This window comes from Pleurodeles waltl, chromosome 2_1, assembly GCF_031143425.1.
Source record: "Pleurodeles waltl isolate 20211129_DDA chromosome 2_1, aPleWal1.hap1.20221129, whole genome shotgun sequence".
Lineage (NCBI taxonomy): Eukaryota > Metazoa > Chordata > Amphibia > Caudata > Salamandridae > Pleurodeles > Pleurodeles waltl.
Window position 1 is genome coordinate 603343359 of NC_090438.1, and position 21836 is coordinate 603365194.

At 42.4% G+C, this 21836-nt stretch overlaps 1 protein-coding gene across 1 annotated transcript in view; it reads right to left on the reverse strand.

Moving 5' to 3' along the window:
• Positions 1-20729, reverse strand: part of MATCAP2 (microtubule associated tyrosine carboxypeptidase 2) — a 196933-nt gene extending 176204 nt beyond the window's left edge. The window contains exon 1 of the mRNA XM_069215542.1: positions 20499-20729. Within this exon, the coding sequence (XP_069071643.1) occupies positions 20499-20523 (25 nt within the window). The 5' untranslated portion in view covers positions 20524-20729. The remainder of the gene's footprint in view (positions 1-20498) is intronic.
• Between the last annotated feature and the right edge of the window lie 1107 nt (positions 20730-21836).

The following is a 21836-nucleotide window of genomic DNA, read 5'->3' on the forward strand; positions in this document are numbered from 1 at the left end:
ATGAAAACAATTGTCTATGTTATTTTCACACTTTATCTAGCTTAGCTCAATTCACTTTGATGATGTATAAAGTCAATGCTGTCAAAACCACTTTGATTAGTGACACCTTTGGCAGTTATGTAAAGTAAAACTCAATATGACCGCCCAAGTCAATGCTGTCACCACCTAAGGCTTCCATACCCTGAAGATGCAGAGGACGATTTTCAAATGGCTCCCAATCAGAACCCGGAAAATCGCCATGCATGTCCTTCTCACAAGTAAGCTGGACCATGGGAAAATCCTCTCTGCGGGGATCGACAAAAACTTACCATAAGGCTGCAGACCATTCAGAACTCAGTGGGAAGAATCACTCTCAACCTCCCACACAGTACTCACATCACTCCACACCTGACAGAGCCGCACTGGCTCCCCATTCACAAATGAGAACAATTTAAACTCCTCACCCACATTTTCAAGGCACTACATAACACTATCCAAGCATACCTCAACAAAAACATCTGCTTTCACAAACCTTCCAGGCTCCAAATTGTAGAAATCCAAAACACATGGAAAACCAGATGTGGTGGACAAGCCACCTCCTACATTGCTCCCTAAGCATGAAAAGAGCTGCTGCTACACATAACAGCCTCTTCCTCACTTCTTGAAGAAGCTGAGGACCTGGCGTTTTGAATAGTCCCACTAGGGCATAGGTGTGCCCAGACTTACACCTGCTCAGTGCCAGGAAATCCTCCCAAGTGAAAGTGCACTCTACAAATCTACAAAACATAACACAGCATAACATGACATGGTAGACATGTCTCCCTAAATCATTTTCTACACAAGCCCTCACAACGTCATGATCTAAACTAGTCTCAGCTAATAATTTATGGCCCTCAAAAATCATCACTTTTGCATAGCATGCACAATCCCTCCCAAATTCATGGACCCCCACAAATTCTCAAAAATCACTTTTATGCACTATCCTTAATACTTGATCTGCAATAGCCCTTGCCTATTCATGGTACACAATTATTCTGGTTAATTTAAGACAGACAGAAATCCTCACTAATTGAACAACCTCTCTTTAACTAATATCAGCACTTCTTTGCTCTGTGCACGTCTTTAGAAGTTCACAACATGCACTTACCTTTGCTAATTCATAGTCACCATAATTTCAAACCAGCTCATGGTATGCACCAATTCTGGCTGATCTGGGCTTGAATAAATACGCATTAATGCGTATAGGTTACACAAATCCGCAGTAATGTATGGGAGACTAATTAGTCCTTGCTAATTCTTAATCTGTAGGATTCCTCAAAAATTCACGGCCTGCAGAAATTTTTACTAACTCATGACCAGCACAAATGTTCATGTCTGCACCAGTCCTCACCAATTCATGGCATGTACTAATTTGGTTAGGTCACTGTGTGAACCAATCACCAATAATATCCATTAAATGTACTCTACCATGGTTAATTCATAGTGTTTGTGAGCCCACACTAACTCTTCCTATGCACATATCCCCACTTAACTATCTTATGGGCTAGCTCTGACTAATGTATGGGTTACGTGTCAGAATTTCAAGTACAGAATTGTTGTTTCACATAAATAATTTAAAGTATTTATACTCTGTTTATGACCTCACCGACTGTATTACTCATGACATGTTCAATGATATCATTGATGACATCACTGATAACATCTGTTGGACTTGGCCCTTTCTATAGGGTCATCCGTAAACTTTTTGCCTTCCTCCTCTTCTTTTTCTGACCTCATTTTTGTTGACTTTATAACTCTGGACATTTTACCACTGCTAACCAGTGTATGTGCCCTCTGCTTAAAACATGGTAACATTGACCTATCCGCAATTGCCATGTTTAATTTACTTATAAGCCCCTAATAAAGTGCACAACATGTGGCTGGGGCTTGTAAATTAAATACTACTTGTGGGCCTGCAGCACTGACTGTGCCACCCACTTAAGTAGCCTTCTAACCATGTCTCAGGACTACCACTGCAGAGCCTGTGCATGCAGTTTCAAACTGCCATGTCGATCTGGCAAGTTAACCCTCTTGCCAGGCCCAAACCTTCCTTTTTAATACATATACATATACATCACCCCTAAGGTAAGCCCTAGACAGCCCAAGGGCAGGGTGCAATGTATTTAAAAAGTAGGACGTGTCCTTTTACGTTTTTTACAGTAGAGAAAAACACTTAAATTTGTTTTTCACTACTCTGCAAGGCCTGTCTTTCCCATAGGATAACATTGGGATTACCTTATTAAATTTTATTTGGGAAGATATGGGACCCCCAAGTATGGTGTCTCTGGAATCACAATTTAAAATCACAATTTATGGCGAGGTCAGATTTTAAATTGTAATTCTGAAAATGCCCCTTTTAGAAAGTTGGCATTTTTTTTACCTTAGCTATTTGGTGCCTACTGCCTGTCTCCAATGCACGTCTGGGGTGGGGTGACAGCTGGGCTTGTACATTCCCTCTAGACAGCCACACACAAAGGGAGCTTAAGTGTGACTAATGGGCCATCCGTTAACTGCAAAACGTTTACAGTAAAAACATAATAAAGTTTGTTTATTATGTTTTTTACTATAAAAGGGGAGGGGCCAAAGGCGTGACAGGGCGTGTCAGTGCACATGTATGCTTGGCCGGCTATTTCGGGCCAGCCAAACAGACATGCACACTAGGCTCTCTCCAACCCGAGAGAGCAGGCAGAGATTCCCACTCTGCTTTGGAGCGTCCTGGCTGGGTGGTCCGTCCAATCCTATGCTGCTTTCATGCTGCTGACAGCATGAAAGTAGGGTTAGGATTGAACGCAAGGCAGGCTGGGAGCCTGTGCCTGCAATGCAAGAAGGAGCAGAGCAGATGGGAGTGGCGCTGCATGGCAAAAAAGTAGTTTTAAAAAATGTATTATAATATTTTTTTGGTCTCTCACACCCCCACACACACACGTGCCACCCCGCCCCTTTCCCCTCCCACAGGGCGCGCCTGCTGATGGGCCATCCTGGGTAGTTTGAGAGGGATGGGCTGACATAAATGAATAGGCAGTGTTCTGTCCCCACACAGAAGGCTGCATACACACTTGTAGTGAGTCTTGAACTAGGGCAGGAAGGGCTGGCACTCTGAGCACTTCAAAGGCCTCTCTTTGAAGCTTCCCACACTTCAAAGGCTCAACTGGGTATAAGTACCAGACCGTAGACACCACCAACTCAGTACATTTGGATACTCTACCAGGAAGAAGGACTGCTGTGCTGCTGCAAGGACTGCCACTCTGCTGAACTGCCACTCTGTTGGTTGGACTCCTGCTCTGCTGTGCTGACCTGCTGCCCTCTTACCTGGGAGTGAGAAGGACTGGACCTGCATCTCTACAACCAAGAACCCAGAGTGACTTCAAAGCCCAGCTGACTGGTTCTTTGTTTTCTGAAGTCTAAGGGATGCAAAATGCTTCAATTCACCCTGCAACAGCACCTGGACTTTGCTTGCTGCAAGTCGTGTCCTGCCAAGTGGTGCCAACCCAGTCCTGGGCCTTTGGAAGTGGGTATAAAGTGCTGCTTCAACCAGAAGCCGTGCATCCTGATTGGAACCGGAGCATGTTTGCCTTTGTGGGGCGGAACCAGTGCATCTTCATCATTGCGTGAAGCGAACCCAGCGCATCGCCTTTGGAAAATGTGCATCGCCTTCTAAATTAATGCATCGCCTACTGCGACAGCAGCAGCCTTGTATTGCATTCAGAACCAGGGCATCCCACTTGGAACTGGCGCATCTCCGCAGCTGTGTGTGGAAAATGTATGCATCTCATCCACCACGTGGCTCGACACTGATGCATCGCTTTGGCCGCACTTCACTTCTTCGTCGACGACGACGCATCTTGGATCAAAGTACTTTGGTTCAGCGGGCCAAAGTGGGTCCCTGTATTGGGCCCGTGCTCCACAGCGGTCGGCCTACGCTTTTGACTGTGCCCAGGTCCAGCATGACCAGATTGCCCATTTAAGTGTTTTTGCTTCTAAGTTTTTATTTTACATTTATTCTTTAAAAATGTATATCTTGACTTTTACTTATTGGATTTTTGTTGTTTTGGTCTTGTTTTTTTTAAATTAAATTAAACTCTACTTTTCTAACCTGGATTATTTTTGTATAGTGTTTTCACTGTTTTACTGTTTGAAGTGTTGCACAAATACTTTAAACATTGTCTTTTAAGTTAAACCTGACTTCTCTGTGTCAAGCAACCGAAGGTTGAGCAAAGGCTAACCTAGGGTGTGTATGGGACTTACCCTGACTATGATTCTGGTTCCTGCTTGGACAGGGTGCATATCTCTGCCAAACAGAAACCCAATTTCTAACAACATCTCAAATTACATCATTGATGACAACACTGAACATTGTGGGGGCCCAAGTTCTAGTTAGCTCAGTAAACTATTACTTCTAAATTTTAGTTTTCTTTTTGTTTAAAATGGTATGTATTAACTGACATTTTCACTGAACTATAAACCTGCTTTAACCTTTATTTTGTGTGTGTGTGTTTGAGTAATATTTATATAGTTAAAGCGAGGTCCGTGGTTTCTTAGGAAATTTATTTTTTGGTTTGCTAATTACTTTGACATCGCTGATTAATCTTTTTGAAACTTTCTAAAAAAGAAAGTCTCGTCCACTTCAGCTTTTTCCTAGAATGTTCTGAGGTGACCTGTCAAGAGCAAGTCAGAAAAAAAGGCCAGAGGTCCTAAAATGCATTTCCCCATGCAATTTTCCAAAGGCAAATTTAACAGTGATACCGCAAAAATACCTGAACAGAATTACACCAAATTTGGCAAAAATCTGTATGTTGATCCAGTAAACTCGTTTTTATAATTTGGTCTGAATCTGTTTAGCAGTTTTTGATAAACTAAAGCTCATTGCGATGGATCCGTGATGAATCTCCGAGGTCAACCATGGTTGGTGACTGGATGGCCGCAACCAGATGTAAAAGCTGCAGCTGCCGTATTATGATTCAGGGACTTGGTCCCCAAGACATAAAAAGAAAGCAAAAAAAGATAAACGGAGGCAAATTAGGGGCACCCTTACTCCCTGGACCACGGTGCACCATTTTGCTGCAGGGCCTGGCCTGTGGCCAGGCCCTGAGCCCAACTCCACACCAAACACAGCGATGAAAATCGTACTTCACATTAAAATAAAAGACATAGAAACTGATTGAAAAAAACAACAGCTAAAGTAACATGATAGTTAGCAATTGTAATAATAGCTTACTTTTAAAAAAGCCCTAGAAATTTACTGAAAAAAACAAAGGTTAAAAGGACGTTATAGTTAGGTGAAAATGGAAATGTCAGTCAAAACATAAGGTTTTAAACTAACAAAACCGCTGAAATTCATCAGTTATAATTATCTCACGTAACTGTAACTGGAGTCCTAAAGTAACTGTAACTCACACCCTTGCCATGCACTACTTCAACCATTGCATATCACTCATGACATGTTCAATGACTACATTGATAGCATTCCTAATGACATCTGTAATTACAGCATTGATAACCTTTCATACGCTTTTGACTAGTACGCAGGGACCGAACAGGTAGCTATTATTGAAAGATATTGACTACTCCTCCAAAAGTATTGTCAAGATCACTTTCTATTTAACAAGTACAAATATCTACTACCTGAAGATATGCTTAAGACTACAACGACTGACTAAAATGGCTTACCTATGATCGACGTGAGACCAACCATAATGCTATTTTTGACATACTCATGACCTTAGCCTTGAAAAAGACCCATGTCTGCGTGCCATTGAGGGGCGAAACAAATGTTGGTTGGCTTATGTTCTCTGCTGTCTTGCATTTAATTAGAAGCTTTCATTTGTTTTCAAGCATTGTATGTGATAATTAGTATGTAATCTCTGACCAATATTTTACTCAAGGGATATCAAAGCACATGTTTATTATTATTATTGAGAACTGTTACTCTACCTTACTTAAATATATTTCATAGTTGTGGGCATAAGGGTACTTCCCTCATGGGGCAAGCAATCAATACTGCCAACGAGGCAATTCTAGTCAGTGTGACTACAGAACCATAACCCCTTCTTCCTTGATAACCATCATTGATAACAACCCAGCATTGCAAGGGCAACCAACACTAACAAATCTTTAGCAACAGATCCACATAAGACTTGAAAAAAGAAATTGAGAATATTGAACTAAAGCAGTTTCAATCTGATTGATGAAACAACTGCCAATGGACCTACTCATCCTAAACCAAGACCTAGGACATTTTATATGCTTCCCAAAATTTATAAAATGAAAATATTAGCCGTCCTATCATCTCTGTCGATGATACTGCCACAAGGAGACTATCTTTATTTGTCGACCTGCACCTCCAGTCCAGAACTTTCATCACTTGCAAAAGCCACCAGTCACTTCCTTCAGATTACTGAAAATTTAAACCAAACCTACACATTTGATAATGACATTCCCTTGATTACATTTGGTGTTACATCATTATACACCAAAATACCACATGAAGATTGTCTTATGGCATTATCTGAAGCTCTTAAAAGAACTGTGGAAAGCCGCAACCAAAGTGCTTACCAACTTTGCAAGAGTTATCCTTATATCCAACAATTTTATCTTCAATGGTAAACATGATCTACAGATACAAATTACTTCCATGGGCACTCAGATGGTCCCATCCTATCTGAATGTCTTCATGGGCAAACTAGAAGACCATATATTTGCTACTTGCAGGAAGTAGACAATTGGAAGAATTTACAGCTTATACCAACATATTCATCATATTCATATTCATCGTGCCAGCAGCAATGCTAAACAGAAGCATCATCTCCCTTTTCTGGATGTGCTACTCACAGGTTATGAACAGAAAATTGTAACTATCTGTACCACAAGCCTACAGATGTGAATTTGTACATAAACTGGACTAGATACTAAACGCAGCATCATCTACAGACAAGCACTCAGAATAAGATGCATCTGCAACACTGAGGATAACTGTAAAGAACATCTACAGGAGCTTGCTAGATTATTTCAAATGTGAGGCTATCCTCTGCATATCATACAGCAACAAATTGGCAGTTACCCAGGGAGCACTTATTTGGGATACCAACTGCTGAAACAAAAGTGACACAATCCCATCTGTGGTTGACTATCCTCCATTAGCTCCTTACTACAAAAACATAATATAAAAAACATGTTGCTTATTATTTACCTGTGAAAAATTACAAAAATCCTTTCCAAAACTGCCAGTAAATGCTTATCGCAGATCTCCCAATTTATGAACTCTTATTGTGAGAGCTGAACTCAAGAAAGCTGTAAGAAATGCAGGGGTTGATTGCTGTGATTCCAAAAAGTGCATCACATGGGAATAACTTTTACAAATATTGTCAGTAAAAGGCTTTGCTAAAAGAAGAACCCATGGCAGAAGGCAGCATCTTACATGTTGCTCACCATGCATTAATTATGTGATTCAGTGCCAATGCCAAAGCTGTAAAATACAATAAGTAGGCAAAATAGTGAATGATCTCCAAGTATGATTCTGGATTCACAAATCAGCAATAATTAACATGAAACTTGGCCAGCCTGCAGCCAACCATTGTAACATTGCAGATCATTTGCTATCAGATATAAAGATTTTCTCTATGGAACATGTCTCCAGAGAAAACTAGTGGATGTATTGGTTAAAATCATTGCATTGGGATGGACTGAACGTTACTGACAATACCACCTGATTACTTCATAGCTCAAGACATCTCAGGAGTGCATTGGTTCCACATACCAAATGGAATCTTCACTTACGATCCTTTTTGAAAATCGAACATTGTCAGTTGTGCAGCTACTGGGCAAAAAATCTTGTTTAACTTGAGGAATGAGGAAGCCGAAACATTGTAGTGGAAATATATGGTTGTTCTTTGTCTCAGTTACTACTTTCTTGGATATTACATTTCTTTGTGACTCATTGCATTCATTGGGATTCTGATTTTTTGATTTTTGCCATATTTGATCTTTTGGGCATAATATTTTGGTATCACAATATTTCTGATAGTATGTCATAAATTCTAGTAAATTAATAGTGCAACACACATCCTCATTAATTAATTGTATTCTGTAAAATTCATAATTGTCTCACTATTAGTAGAATTCCAAATTAGGACCAAAACTTTTGACCTAGACTGTTCCTCAAATGTTTACCAGTTTTACTTCAGGTTATTCTAGCACCCAAAAAATGATCTATTCATTTTAGACCAGAGATTACTTTAAAGTATGGTATTATCTACTGGCACTTTAGACATAGGCATCCCTGGCTCAATTAGTTATAACACCATTCTGCATGATTGAAGGATACCTGATGTCCTATCTGAAAAAGCAGATAAATTGTAGAGAGATCATAATCAGGTAATCAGGTGATTTTATTGCTGTACTGACCAGAATTTCAAATGACAGATGAAATGTAGAAAAAGAATACACAAACGCACAGCTTTATTCACAGCCTGACAGGAGGCTGAGAAGGAACAGCAACAGCTCCTTCAAGTAAGATGCTACCCATCAGCTTTCAAACTTAGCTAGTTGTTGTGTATTGATTCCGACATCCTCGCAAGACTGGTTGTTCCAACTGCCATGACTTAAGATAGCAGTGGAGATCCAGTATGCTTTGACCATTATGAATGCATAACTGGCACAAAGATCAGAGTTTGTGATTGCGTGGGCTAAGGTTCAATAGAGCAGAGATATAGACACCTCATGTGGGGAAAACCCATGCAGTCAGTGATGTTGGCAGCTTTCAGACAGAAATGACTGAAAGTCTTTCTCTCCTTGTACCTTACACCCTTTCATATCAGTGTTGGTTACATTATAGAAGTTTTTCACTGCTGCACAAAATCAGAAAAAAAACCATTTGTGCTGCTAGTGTAATTTGGAATGGAGTAAGTGGTATACAATCCAAACGAAACTGGCACTGGGGAAAAATATGCAGCAGATTTTTCTTTCCATGTTATTGTTTTTTATCCAAAACCATTATATCATATTAAGACATTCCATTGTTGCAATATCCACTGCAAAAGATTAATCATCAGACTCAACATAGTAATTGCTACTTCAAGGCAGTTGTGGAAGCAAAATTGTACCCCGAAATTTAACCAACCCAAAAGATTACCTAAATCAAATCTCCCACATCTACTGTATTGGTAACAGTGTTGAACCTCAATTTCATGAGTTGATGTGTCCCCCTGTTAAGGAACCTCTCAATACATCAAAATCAGCAGAATAAATCAATTCCTTAAGTAATGGATCCACTCAATAACTGAGTTCTAAACCAATGAAAGGTTAAAATATGTTATTACAAAAATGTAATATAAGAGGTACAGAGTCAATATGTATGAAGGCTCTCAGATGCAGTGTCATTTAGAGTAAGCCATAATCAGTAAATACTCTAAGTACCAAAGAATAGCAGAAATCATTAGAAAATTGGACAACCATCCTAGCCGATTAGGAAAGTTCAGAAAAATCTCTGGCTCATCCCCAAAATCAAGGGGTTATTATAGACAATTCTTGCATTTTAAATCAACAGTTCTGCTGAGTCATCATGGTGTGAGCGTGTTAGACTTTTCATCCGTGGTGTGGTCTCCCCTAACCTTTTGCCTCTGTTTCCCAGGTTGTTGATGTGTGCTGGACTCTGTTTTTGCTGTTTTTGTTACTCTGGGCACTTTACCACTGCTATCGAGTGATAAAGTTCAAGTGCACATATGTAAAATGTATGTGTACTTGGATTTCCATGATTGGCATATTTGATTTACTAAGTCCCTAGTACGGTGCACTAGAGGTGCCCAGGGCCTGTAAATCAAATGCTACTAGTGGGCCTGCAGCACTAGTTGTGCCACCCACATTAGTAGCCCTGTAAACATGGCTCAGACCTACCACTGCAGTGTCTGTGTGTGCAGCTTTAAACTGCTAATTCGACTTGGCAAGTGCACCCACCTGCCAGGCCTAAACCTTCCCTTTTCTTACATGCCCAGAGCGACGCATCGCTCTCCTGCGAAGATGAAAAACAACGCACACCCACCCGACCGGAGGTAGGGAAATGACACACAGTCTCGCTTGAGGGTGAGAAATCGATGCATCGCTAAACCTTTTTCGACGCACAGTCTCCTGTGCCTCTTATTTTGACGCTTCCCAGGTACTTTTCGATGCTAACAGTGTTTTTACTATTTACTAAAGGATTTAAGACTCTTTTGCTTTTAAAATTAGTAACTTGACTTGTGTATGTTGGATTTTTGTCATTTTGGTCTTGTTTTGTTTAGATAAATATTTCCTATTTTTCTAAACTTGTGTTGTGTCATTTTGTGGTGTTCTCACTGAGTTACTGTGTGTGTTGGTACAAATACATTACACCTAGACTCTGAAGTTAAGCCTGCCTGCGTGTGCTAAGCTACCAAGGGGGTGAGCAGGGGTTAACTGAGGGTGATTCTCCTTTACTCTGACTAGAGTGAGGGTCCTTGCTCGGACAGGTGCTAACCTGACTGCCAACCAAAGACCTAATTTCTAACAGAGCGTTTGTATAATTTTAATTTCTTCATCATATCAGAACACATAGAAAATAAACGTCATACTGCCTTAGCTCCTAAGCACTAACTAATTTCATTTTCATTTTGTTGTTTCAAATTTGTATGAATTCATTGACACAAACAACACATTAAAACAAAATGGCAGCATTAGCATAAAATGGTTAAAAAGCAGTAAAAAACATAAAAAATATAAAAGCAGTACATGAAGTCGTTGAATACCGTACCCCGAGAGAGCTGCCCAATCAGCTTTCTTAGCATTGCCAAGACACTAAACATTCTATAAAGCAATATTTCAGGGGTGTTCCCCAGTGAGCCGCCCAATTAGTCATTTTGGTATTGCTAATGTATGGCAGAGACTTTCTAAAAGCAATATTTCATGGTTAGTCACACAGAATGAAGCATGGGGCGGGCACTGACAATGTTTGAGTAAGGTGTGTTTCTCAGAGAGCCACCTAATCCCCCTATTTTTTATTGCATAGATGAGGCAGAAATTCTCGAACAGCAAAATTTTACATCTGCTTTAGGCTCAATAAATTTCCCAGGCCACTACGGATTTGCAGGGCAGCGACATGCGCCTTTGGTATGCTTCCATATTTATATTACATATTTGATGTCAATTCGTTGGTAGCTGAGTAACTCTGGTTGCTGCAGGTGAATGCTACTGGTTTGAATGATTAGAGTTTCTTGTCAGATTGATCAAGCTACGTAGACAATGGTAAGTTTCCATTTCATAAGATGTATAACTTACCGAGATAGCCCAGGACTATAGTCATACGGCATGTTTGCCTTTATAATGACTGAAATCTATAATTGCTTATCTTGCATGGTTAAGTAACAATTCGCAATGATTTGATCTGATAAGTATTTATTAGTGGGGCATCTTGGAAAGGGAACTTCATACCACTGTATATTTCAATAATGCATGGCATCTGTTGTTGCAGTTTTGCCTTCACTTGACATCATCCTAATTTTACATCGACATATCAGGAATCGGGCCTGATGAGTTTTGGTGGGCCCGGGTCCTCTGACATTTACATTGATGAGTCTGTATAATGTTTGTAAGAATTGCAAGATTTGATTTGTGATTTTTCATTTTAGGGGCTTTCTTTACAAACGTCTTGTCCTGATGATGACACGGTTCTAATGAATTTTATGTTTTCGGTCGAAACGTCAACATAATTTGATGAGGACTGTTTGTTAAATTGATGGGGGATTTTCGAAACCTGTATTATGGATGTTGTACTTAAGATCACTAGATCCGGATCAGCCACATGTGTATATATATCTGTAAATAACACTGGTGCAGTATAAGCTCAATTTACTTGCCTTCGCTGCACCATCACTTAACAGGAGTACCTACATGATTGATATATGAAAAACTTTTTTAAAGTATTACGGAAGCATTTTTCAATGGAAATATTTTGTGTTGGATTAGTTTAAATAAAGCTTATGAATTACAGGATAAACCTTACCTACGAGGAGGGTTCCATTACACGACTGCCATGGAAGTCAAGAGCCACACTTCCCCCACAAGGACCATTTTTTTAACTATAGATTTCCTTACAGAAGTCCACGGGTTACAGGGCTTGCCCCTTTGAGGTTTCAGCCTGATAAACCAGGCTGCTGTCAGAAAGCTAGACACAGTATACACTATCATGGGATGCGTCAGCTTGACAGATTCATAAATTCTCCTAACAGTGCCTAGTCCCCAAGCTTAAGCAAAGTGGTTTAATCCATTTAGCTCGGGCACGGTTATAAGCAGGGCAAAAAAAGGACCTGCTGGGTGTCTTCACAGGCAACGTTTCAAATCAGACATATGTCCTTCTTGAGCAAGAGATTTGACCATATGCTCGTCGAGCAGGCCAAAGGAAGAGTATCTAGTCTTAGCTGGATGCATAGCTTCCTCTGGAGTGGTACTTGCAAGAAGTTGAGGTACTCTTCGAACTTGTAGTCTATTTTTTTGTTTTAAAAAATTCATTAGTTAGGGAATCATAAGATGGTACTCCACAATGAGTTCTCAAGGTAGATTGCCAAAAAGATGTGTTTACCAGTGAGGCTGAACGGGAAGTAATTGAGCCAGGATCGAACCAGAGCTTATTCGCACCTAGCTCAATTTAAGAGCTCTGGATGTATTTTAGCCAAGGGATGTTCAGAACCTGTGGTTTGCTGAATAAGTTACTTAGGACTGTCCTATAGGGAGTCAGTTTATCTGTTGCCCAAAGTCTTACCCAAAAAAGGACAGGCTTAAGCCTTGAGCTATCACTTATCTTATGAAAGGTTAAGTCCAAATGCAGGGGAAGTAAAAGAGAACTCAATGGGAGTTTCAATAGCAATCTAATAAATTAGTTCTCAGGGGGACATAAATCTTCAACCTAGCTATGGTCACACATCTCTGCACCATATTCTGCTGCGCTTGTAGCCTGTGCTGTATCCGCCTCCAGAACAGGAGAAACTGGATTTAAAAAAACAAAACAATAAACTTAATGACGGTGTTAGCACTATGTTTCACACCTTGCTCTTAGCTACCTTTTCTCCCTATCCCTCACTCTCCGCCAATCTTAAGACAAAATAGTCAAACTCCTTGACTCTTGCAATGGGTTCGGAGTCCACAATAATTCTGAGCCTATTAGACCTCTTTACATTATAAGTCATAAATTTAGTCTTAGAGGCATTGATTTCAAAACCGCTATGCTTGCAGAACTGGTCAAACTTGTCTACCAGGGTTTTTAGCCCTCTCTGCATCTTAGAAATCAGGAGGATATCACCAGCAAAATGTAATGTTACCATTTTTTCCCTGCCAGGGTGAGCGAATTGTTAACAGATTTCAACAAGGGATCTATGCACCCATTAATAAACAATAAAAATAGGATGGGAGCGAGCACACACCTCTTGCACACCCCTCTACTGACATCTATTTTAGACGTAAGTTCCCCTTCTGGGCCACCACGGACCCTGGAGTAATTACCTGTGTACAAGTGAACAATACTAAACAGCAGATCGGGGGGGACAACCACAGGACAGATAAAACTTTCCACAGCTTGGCTTTAGAGACAAGCTCGAACCCTGCACACAAGTCTATAAAAGCAACATTGAGGCTGTCCTTGCCCAGCATCATTACTTTCCACCTGATTAGCTGAAACAAGAAAACTTGGACTATAGGGCTGTTTTTTTGTTGAAAGCCGGACTGGAGGTCAGTTAAGATGACATTTTCTGAGACCCAGGCCATTAGCTTGTCTAAGATTTGTTTGCTGAAGATTTTCTGCAAATTGCGGATTAAGCTAATTGGGCAGTAGTTGGTATTGTGGACTATTTCTGCACCCTTTCAAATTTCTGGGATTGGGCCTTCCAGTAAGACTGCACTGCTTAGAAAAATAATGTAAAGTAGCCATAGGTCAGGGTTAGAGTGGTAAAGCTCAGCTGGAATTTTGTCTGGGCTGGGGGCTTTTCCGATTCTTTGGGAGTTCAAAGCTGCTTTGGTGGCAGCTAGAGCAAAGGATAGGGGTTGGTCATAGTGATTCAAATGAGAGATGGGGGGACACAGGGGAGCGCTCTACCTTGCAGGAAAACAATCCCTCCAAGTGGCATTCCCAGTCACTGAACAAAACATTAGAGTCTGTTCTCTTTATATCCTGTTCTACTCCCATGTGAAAGTAGGTGCCGGAGGAATTTAGTATATTTACCCCTGCCTGCCATAAGCATATTGTCTATTGTTGTCTTGTCTCAAGTCCTCTTAACAGCCAGTATTTCTTATCTGTAACAATTTCTGGCACCTCTAATCACCCCTCTGTTCCCCACCCTGACAGCTTTTAAAAGTTCTAGTTTCTTGGCTCGACACCTTGAGTTGAACCACTTGTTGGATTTCTGGCTACAAACCTTGACACGCCTACTTTTTTCAAAGTGCCATCCAAATTCTTCAAAAAGGGAATTATGTGCCTCTAAAATACCACCGGGGCTGTAAGGAAGAGACTCAATGGAAGAGAGGGCTAGGGAAGAGACAGTTGTAATTGAGTCCTGCGCAATACTGTTGGACTTTAAGGAGTGCCACCTGATAGTTCTGCTGTTATTGGCTAAAGTTAAGTTCTTGTTTCTGTTGTCCAGCACAGAATGTAAAGAGTTTGATATTGGCCCCTTCGAAAAAAGGGTTAATGGATGATGGTCCATTAACCCTTCTTTCCCGCCTTGGGGTGGCATAAAAATTGATCAGTTCAGATCAAAGTTCAAGATTAATAAAAAGATAATCTAGGTGACTACTAAAAAGTCCTCTCCTAAATGTGGGGGCGGGTTTCTTATCTGAAGGAGAATGTCCATTGCATGTTCTAATACCGTGAGATAGGGTTAGATCAATTGCCGGGTGGGCTAACTTTGACAGATGCCTGACTGAGGGGAACCAGTTCCCAGAATACCCCAGCAGGCAGCTTCCTCCTTGCTGGTGTCTTCAATTAATGGAAATGGTTCAAAGCGGACATTAAAATCACCTCCCAATAAAATGTGTTTACTCTCTTTATAGGACTTCAGAAAGCTGCTTAAGAAAGACAAGTAGGGGAAATCTCTACTACAGTTGTAAGGTCTGTTATATACACTGATCATTAAGAGTGGTTTACCATTCCATTAAGTTATATTACGAATGTCCTAGCATAAAAAAGGAATTAATTTAGCTAACCCTGCCACCCCATCGCCAACTGGATGGAGGTAAGCCGCCTCAAACTGAACCTGGATAAGACCGAGATCGTCATCCTCGTCTCCAACAGATCAGCATGGGATGACTCCTGGTGGCCTGCCACACTAGGAGCCGCTCCAACCCCTCCACCCACGCACGCAACCTCGGCTTCATACTGGACTCATCGCTCACCATGACCCAGCAAGTTAACGCCATCTCATCCTCATGTTTCAACACCCTCAGCATGCTTCGCAAGACCTTCAGATGGATCCCCATTGAAACCAGAAGAACGGTCACCAATGCCCTCGTCAGCAGTAGACTGGACTACGGCAACGCACTCTACGCTGGAACTACGGCCAAGCTCCAGAGGAAACTTCAGCGCATCCAGAACGCTTCAGCACGCCTCATCCTTAACCTCCCTCACCACAAACACATCTCAGCCCACCTGAGAGACCTTCACTGGCTCCCCGTCAACAAGAGTATCATCTTCAAACTCCTGATCCACGCTCACAAGGCTCTCCACGACGCCGGCCCGGCCTACCTCAACGAGTGTCTCAACTTTCACGTCCCCACCCACCAGCTCCGCTCTGCCAACCTCGCCCTCGCACCGTCCCCCGCATCCAGCGTACCATTACCGGCGGTAGATCCTTCTCCCACCTCGCCGCCAAAACCTGGAACTCCTTCCCCCTCAACCTACACCTGACCCAGGACCTCCTGACCTTCAGGAAACGCCTCAAGACCTGGCTATTCGAGCAGTAGCACCCCCTCCCCCACCTCCCACCCCACAGCGCCTTGAGACCCTATCGGGTAAGTAGCACGCTTAAAAAATAATTGATTGATTGATTGGTTGAACCCCTGGCCCGCACCAACCGAGGCAGCCTTTGCCATGACCTGATAACATCTATAGCTTGTCTAAACACACTGGTGGGCATCCAGCTTTCATGGAATAGACATTTGTCATAGTTATCTATAAAATAGCTCCAGTCATTCTCAGATAATCTAGATTCTATTCCAGTAAACAACTGTCAAGTTGTCCAATACTAATGGTTCAGTAGTGTTCAATAGGTGGAGGCCGTGATTAAACCATGAAAGGGCTCAGCACAATTCGTGATGGATTGAAGAAGAGAAGGGTTCTCTAAGTGGTCAGACTGGACATTCAAATTTGTGATAAATTGAGAAGGGAAGAAGTTCTCGAGGTGGTCAATCTGGACACTGGAGGCGAAATTTGCAGGGCTAGCACAATTTTCTTTTAAAGTTGGAGGACATGATTCGATAGTATCATGTCCGCTAGAGGGGATTAGGATCTTCAATTTGCACTCATTTGGCCCGCTGAAAAAAGGCGTGATTCTCTGGGTGTTTCCATAGTACCTCTTTCACTATAGTTGATTGTCATTGTTTTGCATCAATAGTGGCAGCGTTGTTACAGGATAGATTGCACGTCTGATGGTCCTCCTTTGACAGATACTGTGAGTTCTCCGTGACAGGGCTCGTTCGAAGAACAGATTTAAATTGGAACTTGCTCCCAGTTGGTAGATTGGATCTAAACCCAAACGCTATAAGCTTGTTTCCAATGAAAGCACTATTCGGGGTAATTTTGATGTAGTCCCGTTTAGTGCCTGGCGCAGTGTGGCATTCTGCTTGTACTATGTTATCACAGATTACGAGTAGCAGTATCTCACATTCCTAATCCAATGAGTTACTTTATTAATGAGTGACGTCTACTTTCAAGGGATTGCCAGGTCTTAGCCAGCTTTGGAACATTCACCATAAATATTTTGCTTTTGATTAGAGCGACTGGGTATGATAGGTGTGCATTAGCACACAATGCTTGCAGAGTGGTCAGCATATGTGGATCTCAAGGGGAGTTCATATAAGAACACTGCTGTTCAATATTGGTAACAAAAGGGTTCTGGCACATGCTGCTGGCTATAGCATCTGACTCTCTGGGTGCTCTTAAGGGACATCTTCTGGGCATCTTAAGGTAAAAGTATGAAGGATTCATATAATTTAAAAAAAGATGAGGGTAGTGAGTCTGAGCTGGTGGAGGGATGTGAAGTGACATCTGGGGGAGTGCTCTGCTCGGAATCAGAACTGCACCGAACACTAGAAAGGGGAACTCGAGTTTGTGCTGGTCTTGACTCCAGAGGATGGAGTAAGTGTTACTAAGGTTCTTTACTAAATCACACAACTTAAGGACCGTCTGCTTTGAATCAGCCACTTCCAATTGCAGTTGATGGACTAGAGAATCCTTGGAGCCAGGGATGTCAGAGCAAAGAGAAGCTACCACTGCAACTGTTAGAGGGTACATATCTCTAGGTGGTAACTTGCCGGAGAAGCAAGGCGGGCTGACTGCGATTTTAATCCTCGCAAACCTGTTGCTGCATGGAATCTGGGGGGTCTGAAAAACTGGTAATTCTAATACAGCAGTACTCAGAGGGTTGGAGTCAGGACAGGGATTGCCACTATCAGCGAAAGACTTTTCCTGGGTCGCTGATTACAAAGGCCTTTTGCGATCAACGAAAGTTGCAACTTCCTTCAGGGCACATGTAGTTGATCTCGAAGTAGTGATTCCCTTCCTCTGTTAATTTATCTAAGTCAGTGATCACACAGCTCTCAGTAAGGTGTTTCCTGCCCTTTTATGGCCATTCCTCTCCTTTAGGTCTAAGGGTCGCCTTTCTCATGTCCATTTCCAAAGGGAGGCTTCCCAATAAATATGACACCTTAAGGATAGCTAAGATGTCAAAGTTTCTCAAACATTTCTCAATAATTGGGGGAGGGGAAAGCTGTGGAAGTGGAGACACATTTGTGGGAACTGATTTGAAGGGTTGTAGATCAAAATCTCTTTTCCTGCTTGTTAGGAGGGTGATGTTATCAGAAAGCTTGATAGTTCATGTGCTAAGAGGGGTGGCCCAGCCAAAAGGGGTGGCACAGCCTAGCCTCTTCGGCCCAATGAGATGCCTGGGTGCATCCCAGGCACGTCCCATGCTGCAGGGAGCTGAAGGGCTTTAAATAGTCCCAGATGACAAAAACAGGAAACATCTGCTGCTGCCCTGCTGCAGTTTCCCCTGGTTATTGTAGTCACTCTTGAACTCTTAGAATGCCCCTGCAGGATAAGGGCAGCCTGTGGAGCAGTGCTGTGAGTTCATGCAGTCCCTTCGAGCTTCATGCGTATCCCCTAAGCACTAACTCATTTTACAAATAATTATTCAGCACCCTCTATGCTAATGTCATCCAGAGATGTTCGAAAAAAATATGAAATATTGGCAATAAGGCTTTCTTCAAGAGAATAGATCCGGTGAAGAAACAGAAGATGTAGTAGCAATTAACAATTTTACATCCACACCATGCAAAGTTAATTGAGAGCAAAACAACATATCAATGCAAATATGACCTCAGCTTGATTGTGAGCTGCAGAGCCTATGAGGAGAGGATATGAGCAGGTGGGGAAGCACAGGTGGGTAACATAAATAGCTTCCATCTTGTTCATTCACAGAAATGTAGCACAACTAAAATATATTACAAAACACACGTATATCATCACAAGAAATTCATTTAAAAAGCCTGTAAATGTCAAATTGTGTTTGAAAATACATACTACACGTTGTTAATGATACAAAAACATATAAATCTTTAAAACAATTCTACACAGTACACAAGGATACTCTATGAATCTGAAATAATTGCATGCTCATTGCACTAATTACAAATGCCACCTGAGTATATCCCATATGTCGGATGTATCTGTCATTTTGGTCAAGCCCAGGAAGATCTCTCTATGGTGCCTAGATTTGATCAAATGCTTTGAGGCGTCTTCCACTTTTGTTCATCACCCTCTCTGCCATTATACACGAGTCCATGTCCCTGCATTAGTTATCAAAGGTTGGAGGGATTGGGCTACCCCATAAGCATGCTATGTGAAAATTAGCCACAACCAGGGCTTTTGCATTACAAAAGATATTCGCGCTTTTAGGAATAACTTAGTCACACACGGCACCCACAGCATTAAGTTCGTATACAATTCAAAGAACTCTTCTAAAAAAACAGTGGGCAGTCACATAGGAAAGGTCTGGGTTGTCCACACCCTCTCAGGTATGAGTCATTAGCAGCCCTCATTTTAATTAGTGGTTACCTAATATAGTCTTGTATAGTCTTTCATTGAATCAGTCTGAATCCCGACCTTATTGGCACCTTCTCGGGTACATGTATGCTGCATACCAATTACCCTCATCAAGCACTCCAATGTCTGCTTCCCACCTGTTTTTCAGTGCATCCAACGTGCCTTGGGAATCGTTCATTGGGGCTCTATATCACAAGGACATTGCATGCTTAAACACCGGTGCTAGTAAGGCCCTGTTTCTAACGTGAGTCATTCTTTACTCCAGAATGCAGCATGGAGAATTTTGATACAGCATGCTTAAATTGCAGATAGGTGAAGATCTGCATTTAGAAAGAGAATTCATCACGGAGGACTGTGAATGTCTTCACACCATCTGACCTACATTTATCTCCTAGTTTCAATTTTCCAAAAATATCCCAGTTGTGGAAGTCAATCAGGGCACTTCATGGGGCAGAGCACCACTTCAAAGTGTTGTCTCATGGGTTAGCAGCTCTACCCAGTCTATGTACTAGTAGCCAACCTCCAAGCCAATATATCTGCCCTAGTGACATACAGTAAGGTGGCAGTACTGTCTGCTTTCTAGAGTCTGTCTATTTGCCGTGAGAAAGGATACTTCTTCAGAAAACTGATACTGGCCACGCTTCGAATCTCATTGTACTGCCAATACTAGATTTTTGCCACGGGGGCTCATTGTTTTATATAAATGAAAACTGCAGGTTTTATATGTCTTTCCCTAAGAAATAAATCAGTTTATGGGGGATTTCCTTACACGGCCAAACCAAATCTGAAGTCAAACATCAGGTTAAAAGAGGCGTCCAAGGGAGCTCTAGCTTTGACTCGCCCGAAAGGAAAAAGAAGAGGGGGTGCGGCGGGATGTGTGATTAAGAAAACTATAATATTCACCTAGAGAACAACATTTTTCCATCGAACAAAACGTGGTGGAATGCTCGTTGCTTAAGCCCTTCCTCAGTCGACTAGTTTGAAGGGGCAGTAGGCATTAGAGGACAAAGCGGGCAACGGCAAGATTGGGTTGGATGGCAAAGGGGGTGTCCGACAGCCCCACTGCAATGCGGCGCCGAAGCCCTGGCAGTGCGGGCACTCAAAGAGGTGCAAGCGCAGTGGCCCTTGTTGACGTCGCCTGGACACCGAGACCTCTGTGCTTACTGCTTACCCGTGACGCGGATGGAGTCCAGCATGGTCTCCGCTGCTGCCCGGCGAGGCGGCCTGGTGGGTTAGTGACTGCTTCCCTCGGAGCCTCCGCACTCGCCCCGCACCGATGCCCCGCCGCCGCTCTGTGAACCGGCCGCAGCGCTCGGAGGACGGCCCCGCCGTTGCTATGGCTCCTGCCCGGCACGTCACACTGCACCGGCTGTGACAGGAGCGCTACCCTAGGAGACAGAACCTGCGTGAGGAAGACAGAGAAGGGGGGGGGGGGGGGTAAACATTAACAAGCACATCTATCATATTTACCAACAGTAATGGGCACACACCTTCACATCGACCTACCACGCCCCCTTAAAAGTAAAGTATTATTCAGCGTTCATGGAGGTTACGCGGAAAACGGTAGGTAGTCTTTGGGAGGAGTATTCCTTACTATCCATTTCAATTCTGACCTTTGGTCGATAGGGCTCAGATGCGGACACGATGGGCACAGTCACGAAGGTGTGGTGAAAAAAGCGAATGAGCACTGTATGTCCAACTCCGGCAGATCTAATGTGATGTATTGTTCTTGGTAGAGGGTTAACAGTTCAAGACTATCGTAGTTGGACAGGTCACTTTATAGCCCAAAACGGCGGGCAAGACAAGACGGAGGGAGAGAAAAAATTCCAGTGGAGAGCTGGAAAATGGAAGAGAAATATGGCGGGAACGACGGTCAGTAATAGGGGTTGCGTAAACAAGTGTAGCCCTTCATTGTACATTACTGGGCTGCACACCGCCCCCGGGTGGCACTATTGCTGGAAGGTTTGGAAGACACGTACCTGTACACGAGCAGGGAAGCATCCCTGACTATGCATACGCTGCGGTATAAGGTTGTCATATGCATTCTATTGAGACATTTGTAAAGCACCTCTTACCCCTGACAAGGCTCTGAAATGCTTCAGGGCGTCGAGTAAGAGGCTATACTTTTGTTGTACATAGCTGGTAGAGTGTGACTCTGGTAATATTCTACAACAGGAATTACAAGATGGAAAGATGCATAGATAAAAAGCAAGCTTATTTATTGGAAGAGCCCACGCACAGTCAGTAATTAGTAGGTAGCTATTTGCAACTGACTTGAAAGAATGTGGAATTCATAGCAACATCTGAGTAATAGCAGAATGTGACATATTTTCCAGTAAAGGGAGACATTGAAGGAGTTTATACTACTACACATCGCCTCGACGGCAGATTATCGGCGGATTGTGGGAGAGCCAGGGTTCCTGGCAATGGGCTCGGTCCAGGCGTGGACAGGCACTGATGGGCTTGCCTTTGGCGCTTCCTAGGCACCCTCACTATGTGGTCACGCAGT